This window comes from Zeugodacus cucurbitae, chromosome 6, assembly GCF_028554725.1.
Source record: "Zeugodacus cucurbitae isolate PBARC_wt_2022May chromosome 6, idZeuCucr1.2, whole genome shotgun sequence".
NCBI classification, from domain to species: Eukaryota; Metazoa; Arthropoda; class Insecta; order Diptera; family Tephritidae; genus Zeugodacus; species Zeugodacus cucurbitae.
The window spans coordinates 23,959,746-23,980,339 of record NC_071671.1 but is presented as its reverse complement, the minus strand read 5'-3'; the positions used below and the strand labels follow the sequence as shown (position 1 = coordinate 23,980,339).

At 31.1% G+C, this 20,594-nt stretch overlaps 4 protein-coding genes across 21 annotated transcripts in view; 3 read left to right on the top strand and 1 right to left on the bottom strand.

The window, feature by feature from the left end:
- LOC105210720 (WAS/WASL-interacting protein family member 1) overlaps window positions 1–5,984 on the top strand; it is a 36,826-nt gene extending 30,842 nt beyond the window's left edge. For 2 of the 8 annotated variants that reach the window (XM_054234870.1, XM_054234869.1), the window contains one exon: window positions 4,470–5,981. In XM_054234870.1, the coding sequence (XP_054090845.1) occupies window positions 4,470–4,789 (320 nt within the window). In that variant the 3' untranslated portion in view covers window positions 4,790–5,981. Of the gene's footprint in view, window positions 1–4,469 lie in introns of all 8 variants that reach the window. The other 6 variants (XM_054234873.1, XM_054234872.1, XM_054234871.1 and 3 more) reach the window with 6 other exon arrangements.
- Window positions 5,985–7,266: 1,282 nt separating this feature from the next.
- On the top strand, window positions 7,267–8,898 carry LOC105210721 (biogenesis of lysosome-related organelles complex 1 subunit 1). Its single transcript, XM_011181844.2, has 4 exons — window positions 7,267–7,425; window positions 7,480–7,552; window positions 7,616–7,748; window positions 7,811–8,898. The coding sequence occupies exons 1-4, from the start codon at window positions 7,365–7,367 to the stop codon at window positions 7,931–7,933; spliced, it is 390 nt and encodes a 129-aa protein (XP_011180146.1). The 5' UTR covers window positions 7,267–7,364; the 3' UTR covers window positions 7,934–8,898.
- Window positions 8,899–9,033: 135 nt separating this feature from the next.
- LOC105210722 (transformer-2 sex-determining protein) lies at window positions 9,034–11,933 on the bottom strand. 3 transcript variants are annotated; one of them, XM_011181845.3, is made up of 8 exons: window positions 11,772–11,933; window positions 11,396–11,475; window positions 11,210–11,335; window positions 10,297–10,375; window positions 10,100–10,243; window positions 9,371–9,546; window positions 9,158–9,300; window positions 9,034–9,092 (listed from the first exon to the last, which is right to left on the bottom strand). In XM_011181845.3, exons 1-8 carry the CDS (start codon window positions 11,772–11,774, stop codon window positions 9,076–9,078), a joined length of 768 nt encoding a protein of 255 aa, XP_011180147.1. In that variant the 5' UTR covers window positions 11,775–11,933; the 3' UTR covers window positions 9,034–9,075. The 3 variants fall into 3 exon arrangements, with proteins under 3 accessions (XP_011180147.1, XP_011180149.1, XP_011180148.1); XM_011181847.3 differs by having other exon boundaries at window positions 10,100–10,228; XM_011181846.3 differs by having other exon boundaries at window positions 11,210–11,323.
- Window positions 11,934–12,242: 309 nt separating this feature from the next.
- The window catches only part of LOC105210724 (fatty acid CoA ligase Acsl3), a 50,351-nt gene continuing 41,999 nt past the window's right edge, over window positions 12,243–20,594 (top strand). For 6 of the 9 annotated variants that reach the window (XM_054233003.1, XM_054233005.1, XM_054233004.1 and 3 more), the window contains exons 1-11: window positions 12,243–12,629; window positions 12,715–12,876; window positions 12,939–13,028; window positions 13,094–13,198; window positions 13,265–13,470; window positions 13,558–13,834; window positions 14,192–14,350; window positions 14,419–14,916; window positions 14,974–19,614; window positions 19,695–19,883; window positions 19,959–20,012. In XM_054233003.1, coding sequence (XP_054088978.1) covers window positions 12,581–12,629; window positions 12,715–12,876; window positions 12,939–13,028; window positions 13,094–13,198; window positions 13,265–13,470; window positions 13,558–13,834; window positions 14,192–14,350; window positions 14,419–14,916; window positions 14,974–19,614; window positions 19,695–19,883; window positions 19,959–20,012 — 6,430 coding nt within the window. In that variant the 5' untranslated portion in view covers window positions 12,243–12,580. The remainder of the gene's footprint in view (window positions 12,630–12,714; window positions 12,877–12,938; window positions 13,029–13,093; window positions 13,199–13,264; window positions 13,471–13,557; window positions 13,835–14,191; window positions 14,351–14,418; window positions 14,917–14,973; window positions 19,615–19,694; window positions 19,884–19,958; window positions 20,013–20,594) is intronic. The other 3 variants (XM_029039289.2, XM_054233006.1, XM_054233007.1) reach the window with 3 other exon arrangements.

The following is a 20,594-nucleotide window of genomic DNA, read 5'->3' as shown; positions in this document are numbered from 1 at the left end:
ACATAAATTACGGTTATATTACTAGATTCAAAATTATATTAAAGTAATAATTTAAAATAATGAAAATATTTTTTTTAATCCAAATTTAATAAAATTTTACTCGGCAAACAGTAAAATCAGTTTTGTAAAAGCCACAATTAAAAAACAAAATAATTTTAAATTAATTTTACTAAATTCCGAAATATAAACTGCAAAAACAAAAAATATTTGGCTAAAATTAAAAAAACTAAATAAAGAACTAATTTAAAATAATAAAAACACAATTTTTTCCGAATTCCAAATTATATATTTTTCAAACAGTTTAATATAATATTTATCAGTTTTTGCTAAATTCTAAAATATAACTTGCAAAAATTCAACAAATAGAAAATATTACTAAATTGAAACTATATTTTTATTAATAATTAACAGTTATGTTAAAAATAAATTTGGAGAAATTTTTTGTTTTTTCTTTTCTTAATTAAAAACATTAAATTTTAAATAAATAAATTAAATTAATTTCACTAAATTCAGAAAAATAATTGAAATTAATTTACTGGATTCGAAAATACAGCGCAAACATTTTGTACTCGATTTGAATTAAATTTTTATTTAAACAAATTCAAGCTAATAAATATTTTTTATCAATATTAATATTTTGCAATTTTGCAAATAAGTACAAAAATATCAAAACAACTTTAATGAAATAAATATTTTTTTCGTAACAAAATATATTACTTATAATAACTTAATCCTCAACTGAAATTAATTAATTTTAGTAAATACAGATAATAAATGGTTTTTTTTGGTAAATAAAAAATATTATATAATAAAATAAATAAATAAAAAAATAATAATAGAATTAAATTAAACAAATTTTATTAAAAATAGAATTTTTTTTTTCAAAAACGCAACAAGCGAGAAATGGCTTAATAAGCACATATTTATTTACAACAATTCTTTTGAATTTTTACATTTTTTATTTGTTGCCGTCATTTCTCAATCAAAAGTTTGCTGCAATATCGTATAAAAACTACGCAAGTCAGTTTTTATTTTAATGCCAGCTCAGCATAGTTTTTACTGTTTCATTTTTTATACTATTATTTTTTTAATTTTAATTAGTCACTGTATTAGGAAAATTATAAATTGCATAAGTATACTAAATATTTTGGAGTAAATTATATACAATTAAATTTTATAAATTTTAAACTAAAAATTGAGTTTAATAGGCGTGATATGAGCGGGTGTCTGCGCCAAAAGATATGCTAATAAATAAATACTATGCTTACAAAGCACAAACACGTCTGAGCGCCGCAAAGTATGCTACTTGTCACTACTATTGCACAAGCATTAAAGTGGCGCATAGGAGCAAATTAAATAAAAATGTGTTAAAAAAAAAACAAACAAAAATTCTTTAAAAAAAAAAATAAATTTTTTTGAAAAAAAATAATAATTTTTTTTTTGGCAAAACACACAGCTCTAAAACTTGTTTTAACTCTCTTTTTTTACTAACTGAAGTATGAAAATTATATAGCTTTATAATTTTATTATATTTAAGTGTAGCAACCTTCTTCTTTTAATGTCATATTTTTGCTGTAATGCAAAACAATAAAAATGGTGTAAAGTAATAAAAGCATAAAATTTAATAATAATATACGAAAACTATAATAATTAATTATTTACTAAGCTTATAAACAAAACAAAGTAGTCAATTAACACTTTTTGTCATTTACACACACACACACTATATACATATATATACTATATAATCTACAATAAGTAAATGTATGCTAAAATCTTTAATAATATATAATACAAAAAATAAATAATAAAATATATATTTTTTTTTGCTTACAACAAACATCCTCATGCATACCAAACACACACACACACAACATATGCATTCACCACTTTTTACAAGTCAATTCGCTAACTATCAGGCTAAATGCATAAAAATAAACAATAAAACAAAAACACATAAAATTTATATATAAAAAAACAGTTATTTTAATATACATACAACAAATAAAAATTACTTTTTTTGTTAGCATGCAACTCTGTATGTGTAAATTTGTATTATATATAAATTTGTATGTAAGTATTTCTTCCTTCATTTATAATATATATTTAAACATAATTGTATGTATGTACTATATCTAATACTTATTTTTAATTTTAGTATTTTTCTTTTCTTTGTTTATTACTTTAATAAGCAAAAATAAAAAAATGTGTATGTATATAAGAAATTTTGTGAATAAAAATTATCAATTCATTTTACTTACTACTTCATTTGTACTTTTTCATTTGTATTGCGTGCACAAACGTACATACATACGTACATATTTTGTATATGTAAAGATTTCATGATTTCATTTATTTGGAGCAAGGAGTTAACATGGAATGTGCGTATTGATAATTATAATTATAGTAATCATGATTATAACAACAAATTATGAACTTTTTTCAAGAAATACCGTAATATTTTATAAAGAGCTTATAGGTTATAGAAAATGTTTTCTTTTTTACTAAAAATTTTCCAAAGCTCATTTTAGATTTTTTAGGTTATGTTCAACGTTATAATTATTACAACAAATTGGGTAATTTTTTTAAGAAATATTTTTTTTTATTTTTTTAAAGACCTTGTAAGTTATAATGAAATGTTTACTTTGTCATTTTTATACTCTCGCAACAAAGTTGCTAAGAGAGTAGAATAGTTTTTTTCACATATCGGTTGTTTGTAAGTCATAAAACTAAACGAGTTAGATATAGGGTTATATATATCAAAATTATTAGGATGACGAGACGAGTAAAAATCCGGATGTCTGTCTGTCCGGCCGTCCGTCCGTGCAACAGATAACTTGAGTAAAAATTAAGATACGTTGAAACTTGTTACACATGTTCCTTGGGACCGTGGGAGGGCTGCTATTGAAAATGGGCGAAATCGGACCATTGCCACGCTCAAAAAATTACGAAAACCAAAAACCTATAAAGTTTCATAACTAAGCCATAAATAAAGTTAAGAAAGTAGTATTTGGTATAGAGGATCTCACTAGGGAGGGGCACATTTGGATGTAACTTTTTTTGAAAAGTGGGCGTGACCTCGTTCTCAAATAGTTTTTTGTATAGGTCTCGCAAACCAATAAAGCTATATAAACCAAACTTTCTACAGTCACTTCCCTTACGTACCCGATTACACACCATAAAATAGGTGAAATCGGATGATAATAACGCCCATCTCCCATACAAGGATTATGTTGAAAATTACTAAATATACGTTAACAGACTAACGGAAAATATCAGAAACACTAAATTTTTCAGCAGAAGTGGTAGAATGAAGCTGCATTAAGATTTAAAAAAAAATGAGCGGGGCGTCGCCCACTTATGAGTCAAAAACCATATCTCAGAAACTACCCGACCGATTTCAATGAAATTCGTTATATAATATTTTCTTGACACCCTGATGACACGTGTGGAAAATTGGTGAAATCGGATCACAACCACGTCTACTTTCCATATAACTCAAGTGTGAATACCATCTGATTCCTTCACTTTACAAGTACTGTATTTGAGCTGTGACATGACTTGTGAAAGACTCCTGGATGTAGTGTACCTCGGTGGTGAAAATCAGTGAAATCGGTTCAGCCCTAATATACTATATATGATGATTTTCGATATTCTATTGGACATTATGCCGAATATATAGGTTAAATTGTGTGTTATCTTAAAAAACAACAATCAATGTCAATAAATAGCGAGAATATAAAATGTTCGGTCGCACCCGAACTTAGCCCTTCCTTACTTGTTATTTATTTATTTTGTAAATTTTCCAAAGCACATTGTATATTTTTTAGGCTATGTTCAACGTAAATTTTCAATTTTTGATTGTTTTTGTTATTGATTATAATTGTGAATAAATCTATTATTTAAGTTGACATAGTAGCATAGTATATGTACAGCCCGAAGACGCTCGGAGACACTTGTAGATATTTTAATATAAAAATTTAGTGGAAAAATACAATCGTACCTGATATTTATTTAACTTAATGCGAAAAAGACGTCGTTCATGTCATTTGACTTAAGTGTTGAGGAAGAGCTTATGTAAAGGTGCACACTGAAAGCCTTTGTAACCTCAATATCTGTAGGCTGTATTCTTATTTGGAAATAATTTCTGCTGTTACAACAAAAGCATAATTAAGTGAATTCCAAATAGTGTATTTCTGTGGTGCGGCACTAGAAATCAGTTGAAAACTGTTTATTAGAACTACGACAATAGCAAAAACAAAAATATAATTTAGAGGTTAGAATCGTTGCTATTAAACACACAAAATATAAAATTGCATGTGAAAGGTAAACACAAATATTGACAATCAAAAGCATACTTTTAGGCACTCACCCATATTTGGTGCATTTTAGTATAAAAAATCATTATAACAAATCAAATCATTGAACCCTTCTTTTCCAAAAATAAATTTCTTTGCCCTATAATGTAGCGCCACTTCCAGGAAATAATGTTAACAACAACAACAACACCGATGGCGCGACCAATAACACAGCAGCAACGTCAACAACAACAACAACAACCACAGATACAACACCACCAACGCTAGCAAGCGGCCTAACACGCAAACAGCCCGTACAACCGTTATTTCCGTTGGGTGTGAAGAAGCATCGCGCACCCGCACCACCGCCACAAGCCGGTGTAGCCGCCGCAACGGTATCTGTGATAAGACAATCGAGCTTCCTTTATGGCAGCGCCGGTGTGGGGGGTGCAGTAGCACAACAACAGCAACAACAAACACAGCAATGGTAAATATGCGTGAAGTAAAGTGGGGAAGTAATCGAAACATATTTTTAGTGAGATAATTAAAAATAGACATAATTGAATAAATCAATATTTCGTATTTAATATATAATATAATAAATGTTATATTTAAATATTGTATGAATGTATTTGTAGTTGAACATGCATACAAATATGTGAATTTCTTAAAAGCAATTTAGAGGGTATTATCACATCACATGGTGGCACAATTGTCTCTTATTGAAGCAAATTGTTGTAAGTTTTTAAATAAAAATTTTGAAAAATTTAAAAAATTTAATATAAAAATTTAAAATATTCCATACACTTTAAAATAATAAGCAAGCGCTAAAAAAGATCGAATCTGTTCTTTTTGTTTGCCCTCAAATGTGGTTATCGCCGCCACATATACAATATTTATACTAACTATAAAAAAACTATCATATTCCAATACATAATAAAGACTTTCTTTTACACATAATGCCTTCATATTTGTATTGAAATGTATATTGTATAAATTAAATAAACTACAACTAACGACTTAGAAAATTATAACTAAATTGAATTATTAAATTAAATTAAATTAAAAATTGGTAGACGATTTGTTAAAAAATATGAAAATTAAAATTTAGAATTTACCCACAGCATTTAACAAGTAATTTAATAAAAATAAAAATATTTGTAAATAAGAAACAGTCATTAGCGTTGTTTAAACAAAAATTAAATAAAAAATAATAACATTACATGGAAAAACATTAAATCAACATTAAAGCAATTCAAATAATATAGCGCATATTTCACAACAAATAACGAACGCACCAACTGATATTACCGGTATTTTTGAAAATAGACTGCAAGGCACTTGTTGGTGTTGAAATTATCTAAGTATTAATAGTTACATACAATTATTACATAACTATTGAGGCAATTAATATACATACCACACATGCGTGTATATAAATATACGAGTATGATATATTTCAAGTGTTTATAAAGCATTTAGAAATGTTATCGAAAGCATTTGACTGTTCGAACTACAAAATATCACAAATTATAGAGAATATATACATATGTAAGTATATATGTATTTAATTTTAATGTTAGCGCGTACGTTCTTTGACTTGGGTGATTTCATACTGTTGTGTTGTACTGTTAACAAATTTCTATATCACGATTAAAAAAATAGTATAATAAAGCAAATAAAATACACCTTGATCATGTATTTAATCTCATATCTGCATTGTTCAATGAAACATATACTAATTTTTTAAGAAACTTTATTTATATCTATATATATTTTTTCTAATTTTGATTTAGCATTTCCATTTAAATAATATTTTGTTGTTACATGTTTTCAATGCTTAATACATAATTTTATAATATTTTTATTCTAAACTATTGCTCCTTTTAATTTTTTGCATTAATACTTATTAGTAGTATTAATTTTTTATGTTTTTTTTATTTATTATTAATTTTACTATTATACTTCTTGTTGTTATTACTTCTAAGCAAAACATTTATTGTAATTTCTAATAAAAAAAACGAATTATTGTATAATCAATTGTTAATAACACTTATGTATGTATGTATGAATGTATAATAAAACTTTAAGAATTTAAGATAAACAATAATTACTTGTTAGTGGATTTTTTAATTATAAAGTATTTTATTCATTAACATTTTTTTAAACATCTGTTGTATTTGTTAGAACATCTTAATAAAAATAATATATTAATAAAAAATAAATAAATATACAAATTTATGAAAATAATGTAAAAGTTATTTATTAAAAGAAATTTCAAAAAGGAGAAGAAAAAAAAATAAAATAAAATAATAAAAATATAAATATAAATAGGGTAAGTAAAAGAATCAATTAGTGTAATAACAGCTGCTATTGCTATAATTACTATGCTATTGTATAATATATGTATATTTTAACAAAATATAACCAAACTTAAAAAAAAAATTACCAAAATCCTAAAAGTGATGAACACATAGCACACGAGCGACATCTGTCAAATATTAAAATACACGCGTTTCTTATGGGCACAGATTTTTAGACAACTGCAAAACTTCGCGGCAGCAGGCTTGAAGTTGTCGCTGTTGCCACATTAGACATGTTTCTAACTTTGCCAACGACAATGGCCGCTGTAGAGCTGCGAAATGTAAAATTATTCAAAGTTCAAACAAGTATAATGTTATTTTGCCAGTAAAAGCATAAAATAGCTTTGATATATCATTTGTAACAATAATCGATTATTTAAAGCAGATAACTCTAAACCTAAACCTTGAACAAAATATGTAAATTTTATTAAAGTGAAAGGTTTCAGTACGGCAACAATGAAATTGCTGTTTGATATGTCGCTGTCGTCAAAGCGACATTTGTAGCCAGCCGTCGCTACGTCGTGTCATGTCGTCGTCTTTGTGTTCAGAGCATAAATTATTATTTACTATGCTCAAAAAAAAAATATATTGGCAGCACTGTTTTCTCAATTCACTATTGTGAATGCATACTTTCCCATCGCAAACAGCCGTAGTGCAATAACAAATCAGCTGCAGTAAACAAACTTTTGTGAAAAATACCAAAATGTTAACTTCTATGGTTAAAGAATACCAAGTTAAGCAGGCCAAAAGAAAACAGGAACAAGGTATGCAATAGCAATCAATATGTATTTGTTATAAAAAAACAAAATTCTGCTTAGAAATACGACGCAAAGATGTTATTGAATCATCAAATGAGCTAACACAGGCCATCGTAGACCACTTGAATGTTGGGTGAGTACGTGCAGCAAATATGCTATAAATGACACTAAATGTATATCTCTGCGACTTTTATAGTGTGGCTCAAGCATACTTGAATCAAAAACGCCTGGACGCCGAGGCGAAGCAGTTGCACGTTGGCGCTACTAATTTTGCCAAACAGACACAACAGTGGCTGCAATTGATCGATAACTTCAGTAGTGCATTGAAGGTGCATTGTTGTTGTTATTTGCTTAAATTTTTACTTATTTATTTGGTTTTGCTTTGTTGTAGGAGTTGGGTGATGTGGAGAATTGGGCGCGCAGCATAGAAACTGATATGCAAGTCATACAAAATACATTGGAGATAGCGTATAAAACCTCACGACAAACACAACACAATACTGCTAGCAAGTAATTGCATACACTAACTTACAAATACATGTATATGTTTAGTTGCAAACAACAAGAAGAAAACAGAAAACATTGCTGAATTGTAAAAACCTGCTGAAGCACCAAAACATTAAGTGTGTATACGTACTGCTGGAAAATGATGATTAGTCAAACTTCTGCTGTATGTAAAGCTTAACAAGCAGAAACTAAAGTTTAACTAGCCTTTATTGCCTTCGATTGATTGATATAAATTGTATTTAAAAAAATTCCTTTTGCACTAAATTATACATATACATACATATATAAATTTAAATTCGATTAATTTCGTTTGTTCTTCTTCTTCTTTTTTATTCCATTTGTATTAGTCAATATTAAAACTAATTAAAATTATAAGTAAACAAAAGTTGAAGTCTCGCTTTTTTATAATATATAAAAATAGTTGCGAAACGTCTCCACCACAGTTATTTGATAATTGCTAGTGGGTACACATACATACATACATTTAAATAGTTAAATATGCATATGCTTTAATGCAGAGATTGCTACATCACATTTGACTGGTTTTTGTGTGTTTTTTTTTTTTTTTTTTTCTTTGAAATAGAAAACTGCAATACGCTACTATCTACAGCTAAACATAAAGTGAGAGACGGAAAGTTTTTGGTAGTCAAAATAATAAAAAAGTGTGTTTAATAACAATTATAAGCAAATGGTAATGATATTGTTAAATAAGTAGCAATTGTAGTTGCATTGAAACTAGTATAAATAATGATCAAAATAATAGTAAAAGCCAAACTAGGGCGAAAGTGTTAAAATATTGTGTTGCTTGCTGTACAACGAAGCTGATTTGTTCTTGTTCTTGCATTTCTTTTTTTTTCAAATACATATTGCTGCATACATTATTTATAATAAAAAGCAATTGTAGTCTGACGGCAAATGCTTGGTGTGATGTGATGGCAACGTAAACGAAACACTAATGCAGTCATGCCAAAATTCATAATATAATTCAGTAGCTATTTTAAAGATTTGAAATTTTCGGCCATTTGTTTGCACATCAAGTCCATTGGAAAATATAGTTAACAATTTGTTGCTGCGACACCAACACTACTATTAGCACTAAAGTGTGTGTTTAAACTGCTGTTAAAAGTTTAATATATACAAAGAGCAGTTTTAATAGCGTGCACGCCCTGTAAACGAAAAGCAAATATTTATAAAAAAAATGCAAAATTACACATTTCGTGTTAATACATACGCGGCGAATAGGAACGACTCCGGCTACGTTCATAACGACGCCGGCGCTCACTGCGATAATTATTGCGACTGTGATAAGGTGAGCCCGAACGACGACGCGAACGATAGTCATCACGATAGCGATCATTATGCTCACGTTCACGCCTAAAACAAAGGAAGGTAGAGAAAAATTAATAATTATTAATTATATCTATTATAATATTCGTTGTAATACCTTGTATGTCGTCCCATATAGACGCCAGGTGTGGGTGTGTGTGGCCTTTGTGTTGTTGAGTAATCGACACGTATGCGCCGATCATCGATTTCCATGCCGGAACAAGCGTCCTTGGCCGCTTTAGCATCCGCTATATCTTCATAATAAATAAAACAAAATCCACGTGATCGGCCAGTCTGTGGAATAGAAATTAAAATAATTAAAAATTACAAAAAAAAAATAATATAATTAAAAAAAAAACAATTAAAATTAAACAATTAAAATTACATTAAAATAATTAAAAATTAATAAAAATAATATAATTAAGTATTTAAAAAATAAATAATATAATTAAAAATAATTTATTAATAAAAAAATAAAAATATAATAATTAAAAAATAATAAAAATTAAAAAAAATATAAAGATAAAAAAAAAAAAATTAAAAATGAAAAAAAAAAAAAAATAAAATAAAATTAAAAATTAAAAAACAAATAGAAATTAAAAAAAAAAATTAAATCAATCAAAAACTTTAGCAAATAATATATTCTTATACAAATTGCTGTAACTGCGTAAATGTATTGGAGAGCCTTTAATACATACACGCAAGTGTCTTTGGCATGCTACTCATTATCTCCAATTCAACTAGTAATTTATTTAGCCATTTTAAATGCACATTTAACAAAAAGTCTAATTTGAAAATGCATAATTTATACATGGCACACTTAATGGTTGATTTACTATTTGCTCACCTGTGCATCAATTACAACTTGTATTCGCTCGATGGGACCAAATCTTGAGAATATATCGCGTATTTTCTGTTGCGTTGTATACACACTTAAACCAAATACACCTATGCAGCGATTTTGCACGGGCTTCTCCTGCGAAAATGCAAACTATTCTAATATTATATAGAAATGCATTAGATTTGAACTATAAAAATACTCACCCGATTACCGCGTCGTTTTTCGTATGTGCTGCGGGAACGTGAACGGGATACACGACGACCATGACGTGGTGAGAGTGACCTTTTAACATGCGAAAAAGGAAAAAATTCAAATATTGAACATCAAATGTAAATATATATGTTTTCAAAGAGGTAACTATTCTCTTGGATAACTGTGTTGATCGTAAGCCCGTTAAAATTCATTTTATTAAGCATTTCGCACACCACTTGATTTGCATAGAGTGGGTTGAATTGTATTGAAAATTGCAAAACTTGCGCTCTTGAGTTACGACTTGATAATGTTGTGTAATTTCTATTGTTTTGTGTATTGAAAGCGTGGTCGTTTGTAAAATCTTGTTTAAAACTTGCATTTCGCCCCATTTGTTTCGTTCATTTAATTCACACAACGTACATTTGGGTTTTATTTGAACTTTTGAAAATCTTACATTGAAATTATGCTTTTCATTATTTGAGTTCATATAAGATTTGGCTACAATTTCACTATGCTGAAATGGAAAAAACAACCACCACGTTATTGAAAACTTCCTTTGTAAATGCAGTGCTTAAAAAATATTTCGAGGTACCGACAAACTGAAATTAGTACACAGACCATGTCGAAATGCTTTAGTTATTTACAGCCGTGAAAGCTTGTTATAACGCTATATTTAAGTAGAAAAAAATAGTTAAATTCAGTTTCTAAACTCAACTCATACAAATTAAAAAAAAAGCAAAACACACAAGTTTAAGATTTTTAAACGATTATTCGACACCTTGTAAGAAAATGCAACCACTTTGTGAAACTAAAAAAAAAAAAAATAGAAACCAAAAAATACATTGGTTGTCATGACGATAGATAAGACATAATTTAATATAAATAAATTATCCACAAAAGCAAATTAGGTATATTAATACTTACGTTGATGAGCTTTGGCTGGCTTCGGAGTAACGTCCACCTCGTCCTGTTGGCAGTGGCGGTGGTGAAGGCGGTTGTCGTGACACTGAACGACTACGAGAATCGTAAACCTTTTCTCTAGAATGCCGACTATGTTAGAAAGTGTATATTACTATTTAAAATAAGTTGGTTATAGCAATTGTTACTTACCGGCGCCCATTGCCGCGCCGCACTGGCGACTTTGTGTAACTACGACGTGGTGAAATGCTACGACTACGTGAACGTGGGCTCTAGAATATTAATAAAATATAGTATTTAACTTTGCCATTTAACATTTCACAAATGTACAGCAATAAAGTTAGGTTATGTTTCAATTTGGTTTAATATAATATAAACTCAAATTAAAACTAACTTCAAAATAAAATAAGCTGACTCTTGTCAATGTTATCACGGATTTCTTATATATACACTAATATTTATTGTAATACACATACGCCGGTTAACCATGTAGTGTATATTGTGCGTAATCTGCAGTGTCTCCATATAGTCGTTTTAAATAATTAATATTTTATATCCTTAAACTTACCATTATAACTATTCTATGTGCTTTATTTACTATTTTCTAAATAACTGCTAGCAGTACAGTATAACTAATATTTTATTACGAATTTTCACAATTAGCTGAGATGTTGATTGAAATGTAAATGCCCGCTTGCTGTGACTACAAGTAATAATTCACAATGATTTTACTACAGCAAAAACATTCACAATGATAAAACGGTTAAGGTTGCCAACTCTACAATTAAGTTCAGCTGGAGCGAAATAGCAATGTTAAAATGTGGGATATTATTGCAATTTTCTTTATTTACAAATTTATTTATAATTTTTTGAATTTGTTCAAAAAAATATTTTGTTTCTATAAAAAGGGCGCCATAAATGCTTTCAAAATAACAGCAAAGAAATTAAATTCGCAAATGTACATTTATATTTTCAAAAACTGTCATTTCTTTATCTATTAATGCCCACAACCAGCAAATGTCAACCATTGCGGGTATTAATGAGATCCACAAAAACAATATACAACCAAGTTTGTGGATGTACGCGCGCGGTGCCGCTTCTTCTTTTTATTAGTTTTGCAGATTTATAAAAAGATCTTTTGCAGTGGAAAAATGAACATAAATGTGACAATTTAAAGTGACTAAATTATTATAACTTCTTATTATCGATTGAGTAAAACGTATAAGTGCAGTGGAACTTAAAATTATATCAGCTTATCGCTTCAAAGGCGAGTTTTTATACGATTTCCTTTAGTGTAGTGTGAATGCAGCCAGTAATGGCGTAAGGGTGCATGCAAAAAAAGTTAAACAAAATTGCTGACCAATATATATAATAAAAATGGATGAAATTGAATACCTGGAGGAGTACGAAGATTTAATTCTACCAAGTAAGTAAACTTGCTTTGTGTTAACGATAATTTGTATAAATGTTGCTTATTTTTATTTTGTACAATAATACGATATTCCTTTCAGCAGCAATGAGTACACAAGCTGCGACTACGAAAGGTCGCAACAGGACTCAACTAGTTACTATGGCGGATGATGATGATGACTCTTCTTCTATAGACCAAGATATATTCGACAGTTTATTTGATGATAATTCTGACGACGAGTCTGTTCTGCATAATAAAAAAGGTAAGTTTGTGTTATGTTAGTTTTTGTTGTATGTTCTTATTTAAAAGTATTTTTTACATTAGGGCCAGCCAAACTGAGCCAACGTAGTGAACGTAGTTCACGAATTTCACGCGTTTCTATGGACTCGCTTGATATGCTTGTAAAAGAATTAGGTATGAAAAATAAAAACAAATATATGCAAGTTGCAATATACAAATATATATTTTATGTACATTAGGTGAGCCATTCAATCCAAATGCAGATGGTACAAAATCAACAAATAGAAACACACCTAAACTGCATAATACAAAAGTTACTCAACCCAACAAAACAGTACAAAAATGTAAGTTTCAACTGCATAATAATTTATTTGTTTATATATTTAATATTTCTTTAATGTGCTTTATAGTTACAACCACAACAACAAAGGCAAAAGGTAGCAACTCACCAACGCCTGTTCCCAGTGGTAGCCTCAAAACAATTAACAAGTTAGAAGCAGCTAAAGCAATTGCCGAGCGCAATATCAAAGCTAAATCAGTGGCCACGGTAAGACCAACGGTGCAACAAAATCTTGGTCAAGCAACAGCAACAACGAAGTCTATGCATACGAATGATGTACGTTTTTTATTTTTTGATTGTATTTTTTATATTTTTGAATTGATTTGAATTTGTTTTGATACCACATATTTATTTATTTTGCAGCCTACAACACGCATTTTACAAGGCAGTAGAAGTAGTGGCTTCCAAAGTACGAAAATAACTAGTGGTTCTGCAAATTCGTCCAAAGTTGCCTCGCCGACTCCGTCAACATCACGTAAACAAATTTCAGCTGCTACTTCAACAACAGGAAGTAATAGCAATTCGCTTAACAACAGCAAGAATAATACGCCAGCATCCAAGCGTATAGTGGAACGTTCACAGACAACCATTATAAAACCGGAGAAACCACAAATTAAAGATCCCGCAGAAGATCCTTTAAGTAAGCAAATATTATTTATATTTAAAGTTTTATTTTTATTTAAATTTTTTATATATATTTTTTTTAATTTTTATTTATATATATATTTTTTTTTTAATTTTTATTTATATATATTTTTTTTTCATTTTCTATATATATATTTTTTTTTAATTTTCTATATATATATTTTTTTTTTAATTTTTTACATATATATTTTTTTCAAATTTTTATTTATATATATTTTTTTTAATTTTCTATATATATTTTTTTTTAATTTTTTATATATATATTTTTTTTTTAATTTTTTTATTTATTATTTTACTTTATTGTTTGTTATTTATATAACTAATATCTACTATTTTATTATATCAAATTTAGGTTTGGAAAATATTGAGCATGAATCCGACAGCGATTCTGATTCGTTTATATATTCGGATGTATCAGCTGATACATTCGTTACGCTTAGTGATGTGGACTTTGAGGAACGCAATATTATTGATCTATCCAACGACTCCAACTATGAACGTGCAAATTTAGGTAAGTACATAATTTATAACCAATTCAGTGAGTTCAGGGTGTAGTAAAAACACACAAAAAACCAACAGACAAAATACGTGGGTCAACGCCTTCCCCCACAGTTTCGGATGATTATAAAAGTGATAAGGAGGATTCACCGACAAAAATGCTGTCGAATTTCGACGAAAAATCTAAGGACGGCTCTGTAATGGAAAGTAATGCAAATGCTGCCGCGAAATTTCGTGTGCGACAGTATGTTGAAGGAGAAGCAACAACAACAAGTCGTCAGCGTAAACACGAAGCAACTAGCAGTTCGCATGATAAATCAATGAATGTGGAACAACAAACAGCTACAACAAATGATACGCTATTGGCGCGTATTGATACTATACTCTCCGCATCAAATGTTAATGTAGAGGAGCGTAAAGTTGTTGAAAACCAACCTGATATGGAGGTTGAAGTTGTGACCGATATTAAAGCTGACGCCAAAGAAAGAGAAAAGCAAACGAGTGTTATGTCAGATAGTGCAAATGCTTGTGATAGTCAAATGGATGACACCGCAATTGCGAAGCCAGGCGTAATTCAAGGTGATCAACTTAAAACACTGAAATTAGAATTACTAACCAATGCATTATCTTCCGCAGAGCCATCCACTGTTGAAACAATGGAAATCGATATTGATATGGGAGAAATTGTGGAGGAAGTCGTTGATAAAGAAAAAAATAATTTGGACAATAAAGAAGGGGAAAAAACGTTTAAAGAAAGAAATGATAATACCACTAACGAAGCGATTAGCGTTACAACTGTTAATAATACGGAAGCTTTGGCAATGCTGGAAGGTACGGAAAAAGATGAGCACATTGTAAAAGCTACAGAAAATATTGATGACTCTGTGCATCAAATGGATGTCGTAAGTGAGCAGGTTGTTGAAACAATGGAAGACTTGAATATAAACACGGAGAGCGCGCCAGATGAACTCAAAGAAAGCAAAGACAATGTGCCGGCAGAAGTGGTAGCAGTTTCCGAGGATGCAGTAGAGAATACTATTAATACTATAAATCTCTCTGAAGGTGTTGGGGAAATAAATGAGAGTAAAGAAGCGGATAATTCAAATAATGTTCAGGAAAAGCTCGCAGATGAAACGAAGAGCGATAGTAAGATCAAAACAGTTGTAGAAAGTGTTAATAACAAAGATCTCGAGAGTGAAATTGAAAATACTGGTACAAAAGCTCTTGCCGAGCAAGTAAATTTCGATTCCAAAACTGAAGAGAAAACAAATGTTGATTTACTGTTGGAGAATCATGAAAAACAATGTAACATAACAGATGACGATACAACAACAAAAACTGAGGAGACTGAACAAAACCAAAAGTGTGAAAATAAATTTGAAAGTGCGGTAGGGAGTGTAAATCAACGAAATGAGCATGAGGAAGACTGTGCGACCAGCTCCAAAAATGTCAAGGCGCTTCAAGAACTTCAAGAAGAAGAGGATGTTTTTACAGTGGAAGCTATGAAGAAAAAACGTGGAGCGGATAAGCAACGCCTTAGCCTAAGGCGTTCGCGGACACCAATTATTGCTAAACTTACCGAAAGTACAACTCAGAATCATGCTCCAACTGAGAAATGTGAAACAGTGGAAGTTGAGTCTAAAGTTTATGTCACAACTGTAGATAGAACTGAAGATGATACAGAAATAACGGATACAAAGATAGATTCATCGGTTATAACTAAAGTTGACAAGTTTGATGAAGATGTCCATGAAGACAATATAAAGGAAATGGAAAAGAGACCACCATCCAGCAGAAACAAAAGTAATACACGAAAAGTTGATGATAGCAATAAGGTTGTGGAGACAGATAACACAAAGTCGCAAACGCAAAGGAAGTCTAGGCATGATAGAAAGGAAGATGCTTTACGGTCTGATAGCAGAAATGAACACAACGAACGATCTCAAACGCCACGTGGTAGAAAAGTGCAAACAAATCGAAACACGGCAGCTGATAGGGTGGAAAAACCGCAAACTGGTGCTGAAAAAAATGAAGTCGCTGATACTGAAAGTACCAAGGAAGCAGATGCAGGGAAAATCCACTTAGAAAAAAGCAAGGTCCATGAACAATTGCAAGTAAATGAACAAGTGACACCCAGACTGGATAAAAGAGTGCGTGGCCTGGTGGTTTCATTGAAAAAGACAGACTTATCAAAAGTTCTAAATGAAAAACTATTACGTAAAATAAATACAGAAGCAAAAAGTGAAGTGTTAAATGATTTAAAAAAGAGTGAAACGGCAGCTCACATAAGTGTAGATAAAACAACAATAGACATCAAAGAACAAGCCACAAGAAAAGGTGGATTGAAAGAAACAACGCCTTCAGTTAGGCAAGTGAAAGATGCTGGTGTTGAAAAGTCTACAGAGGAGACAAATAAAGATTTAAAATTCGCAAATACAACGGAGAAAGCCAAAGAAGATATAAAAAATGATAAAACTGATTCATCTAGGAGAGATGAAAAATCTGGCGATAGATCAAGAGGGCATTCTAGATATGAAAGATCTAGAAGTAAAAGCAGACGGGATCGAACTAACGAAAAATTTGCAGAAAAATCGAAGGAACATTCGAAATCTGTGAAACCTGAGCACAAATCGGAACATGCTTCGAGACATGACAAATCTGTAATTAAAGATTCAATATTTGAAAAATCTTCAGATGATGCAAAGAGATATTCAAGGAGTGAAAAGTCTACAGAAAGGTCAAAAAGAGATACGAAATATGAAAGGTCTGAAGATAGAGCAAAGAGGGATTCAAAAGAAGAAAGAACTACAGAAAAATCAAAGACTGATTCAAAAGGGTCTTCTGACTCAGCAAAGCAAATTTCGAAAGAGGAAAAGTCGATCACTGATTCAAAATATGAAAAGAAAAGAGAGTCAGCAAAAAAGGATTCAAGAGGAAAATCTGAGTATAAAACAAAGTGTGATTCAAAAGAAGAACATTCAAAGAGTTTTTCCAAAGAGTCTGCAGAGAAAGCAAGAAAGGATTCAAACGATGGCAATTCTCCTGAAAAATCAAAGAAAGATTCGAAACAGTCTACGGATACAACAAGGAATGTCTCGAAAGAAGAAAAATCTGAGAACAAAACTAAAATGGGCTCAAAAGAAGAAAGAAGTGTGGATAAATTTAAGAAAGAAATAGGAGAATCTGTACAGAAGACAAAGTATAGTTCAAAGGAGACAAAAACATCGCATGCTTCAAGATATGAAAAGTCTACAGAGAGAGCAAAGAAGGAATCAAAAGGTGAAAAATCGGAGGTAAAAGAAGATAATGATTCAAAAGAGAAAACCTCAGAAAAAGCAAAGATAGATTCGAAACATGAAAAATCGGAGGTAAAAGAAGATAATGATTCAAAAGAGAAAACCTCAGAAAAAGCAAAGATAGATTCGAAACATGAAATGTCCACAGAAAAGTCCAGAAATGTTTCAAAGGATGACAAATCATGCAGTGATTCAAAAGAAGCCAAAACTTCAGAGAAATCAAAGAGTGATGCAGCATATGACAAGTCTACAGAGAGAATAAAAAAAGACACGAAAAATAGAAAACCTGAAACAAAAACAGCAAACATTTCGGAAGATCCTTCAGATAAAACGAAGGAAGAAAGTTTAGAAAAAGCTCAAGAGCCAAAGACAAAATCTGAAGAAAAATCTCCCGATTACCGAAAGATGAAATGGAAAAATGACAAATATACACGAACAACCAAATCTGCTAAAGATAACAAGGAACTATCAGACAGTGAAGCGAATGATAAAAAAGAAGCAGAATGTGGTGCTGGCGCAACAAAGCAATTAAACGCAGCAACTTCAATGGATATCGAAACAGCCAATGACAGAACTGCGGAACAAAATCTAAACACAGAATTAAATGTGAAGTCTTCTAAAAACGATACCACTAAAAGTTGCTTGGAAGGGAGTGATAGCATGGTAGAAGAAATCACTGCTGAAAGTCAAGAAGAACACATAGAAGAGCAGCCCATCATAACCGAAGCGCAGGCAGTAAGTGAAAGCGTCGATAACATACATATGGAGTGTGAAAATAAAGTTAAAGAAGAAACAGAAGGACCTACTGAAAGCACAGAGAAAACTGAAGAAGAAACAGCAATTACTGAGAACATAGAAAAAGCTGGAGAAGAAACAGCTATTGCTGATAGCACTGCTACACATAAGATCAAGAGAGGAAAAAGAGGAAGGTTCTCCAAAACACGAGAGAAAAGAGTTAAACGGAAGCCAGCAAACGATAGCTCGGGTAAAACTGAGACTGAAACGAAATCGAAGGAAGAAGATTCGATTATTGAAAACTCAGATAAAATTAATGAAAATAAACCAGAGGATAAAACAGGCGAAATAGAAATGGAAAAAGAACTCGAAATCTCAGGTAAAGCAAAAGAGGACCAAACGGAAATTGCTGTAAGCATCGGTGAAGATACGGAGACAGCTGCAACAATTGCTGAAAGCAAACAAAAGATGGAAATTGTAAATACAAATGCTGAGGGTGAAAATATAGAAAATATGGGAGGCCAAACTGGCCCTGCGATAGAGAAAGAAGCTGGAGAGGAAACCTCTAATACAAAAACAGAAACAGATGAAGTGCTCGATAGTACAGATAAATTAGAAACACAAAATGATACTCAAACAGTTGACGAAATTGTAAATCAGAACTTAAATGAAGATGTCGTGTTAGAAGTAGCGGCATTGGATGTCGGAGAAACAGTACAAATTCAAGCTAATGCTGGAACATTAGAAGAAACGGTAAACTTGACTTCAATGGCAACCGCCGAGACCGAAAAAGTTTTTGAAAGCATAAATGTAAACGCAAACACTAAAATAATAAACAAAAGTGCAGATGAAATTGTGGCTGCTAACCTTATGGAAGCCGAAGAGTCTTTAAACAAAAATCAGACAAGCAAAACTCATGAAGACATTATTGAAACTGAAAATGAAGTAGAAATCGCTGAAAATGCCGACCAATCCAATAAACAAGAGTTTACAACGCAACAAACACCAACAACAAAAGATGTTGATGCTGTTGGAGGAGCAAAGGAAGCAGCAGGTGAAAGTGGTGGCAGTGGTAACAGCGGAACAACAAAAGCGCACCGTAATAAACATCCACGCAATTTTGCAGACCAAATAATTGCGCAATCACCACAACTGCTATCGGCCGACGAGGACGAACAAGAAGGCGGCGCAACGCGTCGTTCATTGCGCACGCGTGCGGCCGATCATTCGCCGTGCAGTAGAAACGGTTAATAAAATATAAAAAAAATTATGTTGGAACCGTTTTTTAATGTTAATTTTTTTTTTGCTTTTCTTTCTTTCTTACAGAAAATCAGAAGAAAAGCTCCAAAGGTGCTGCTGCAAATCATACACAGAGTTCGGCATTAACAAATAGTAGCCAAAAATCTGCGAAAGAACAACCACATAGTAGCAGAAGCTCTACAGCGACGCCAACGACGAATATGACACGAAAGCGCATGCGTGATCACACTCCAAACTCAACTGCCGAACATAGTGGTAAGCTTTTGTTAATAAAAATAATTTGGCGTTTTGTATATTTTTAACTGTTTCTTGCTTTTTTTATACCATTAGATCAAGAGAAGTCGCCGAGTAAAAAGTTGAAGTGGGAGTCAGGACGAAAATCTTGTAAGTATTCCTTAGAGTAAGGGAGTATTATAGTTTTGTTCACATAACGGTTGTTTGTAAGACAAAAAACTAAACAAGTTAGATATAGAGTTACAAAGTTACAAAGTGACCCGGCAGTCCGTCCATCCGTCTGTGTAAGCTATGACTTGAGTAAAAATTGAGATATCTTGATGAAACTTGGTACACGTGTTTCTTGGATGGGCGAAATCGGACCACCACAAAATGGCGAAAACCGAAACCATATAAAGTGCCATAAATTGAGTTATAAAAGTTGGCACAAAGGATCACACTAGGGAGGGGCATATTTGGATGTACATTTTTTGGAAAAGAGGACGTGGCCCGCCGCTTACTCAGTTTTTATGTACATATCTCGTAAACTACTAAAGCTATTTCAACCAAACTTTCTAGAGTCGTGTCATTCAGGCATTTCTTTATACATTCCCGAAATGGGGGAAATCGGATTATAACCACGCTTACATCCCATACAAAGGTTATGTTGACAACTACTAAAAATGCTTCAAGTCAGTAATGAAAAACAATAGAAACCTTAAAATTAAATTATGAAGATGGTAAAGAAGTGCT

What these genes read in the sequence shown, in the direction of transcription:
- LOC105210722 (XM_011181845.3), bottom strand. An exon ending in AAAAACGACGCGGTAATCGG is followed by an intron (nt 10,244 to 10,296) that starts GTGAGTATTTTT and finishes ATATTAGAATAG; the next exon opens with TTTGCATTTTCGCAGGAGAA. An exon ending in TATATGGGACGACATACAAG is followed by an intron (nt 9,301 to 9,370) that starts GTATTACAACGA and finishes CCTTTGTTTTAG; the next exon opens with GCGTGAACGTGAGCATAATG.
- LOC105210721 (XM_011181844.2), top strand. Translation starts at nt 7,365, where the DNA reads ATGTTAACTTCTATGGTTAAAGAATACCAAGTTAAGCAGGCCAAAAGA. An exon ending in GTAGACCACTTGAATGTTGG is followed by an intron (nt 7,553 to 7,615) that starts GTGAGTACGTGC and finishes CGACTTTTATAG; the next exon opens with TGTGGCTCAAGCATACTTGA. An exon ending in ACTTCAGTAGTGCATTGAAG is followed by an intron (nt 7,749 to 7,810) that starts GTGCATTGTTGT and finishes GCTTTGTTGTAG; the next exon opens with GAGTTGGGTGATGTGGAGAA.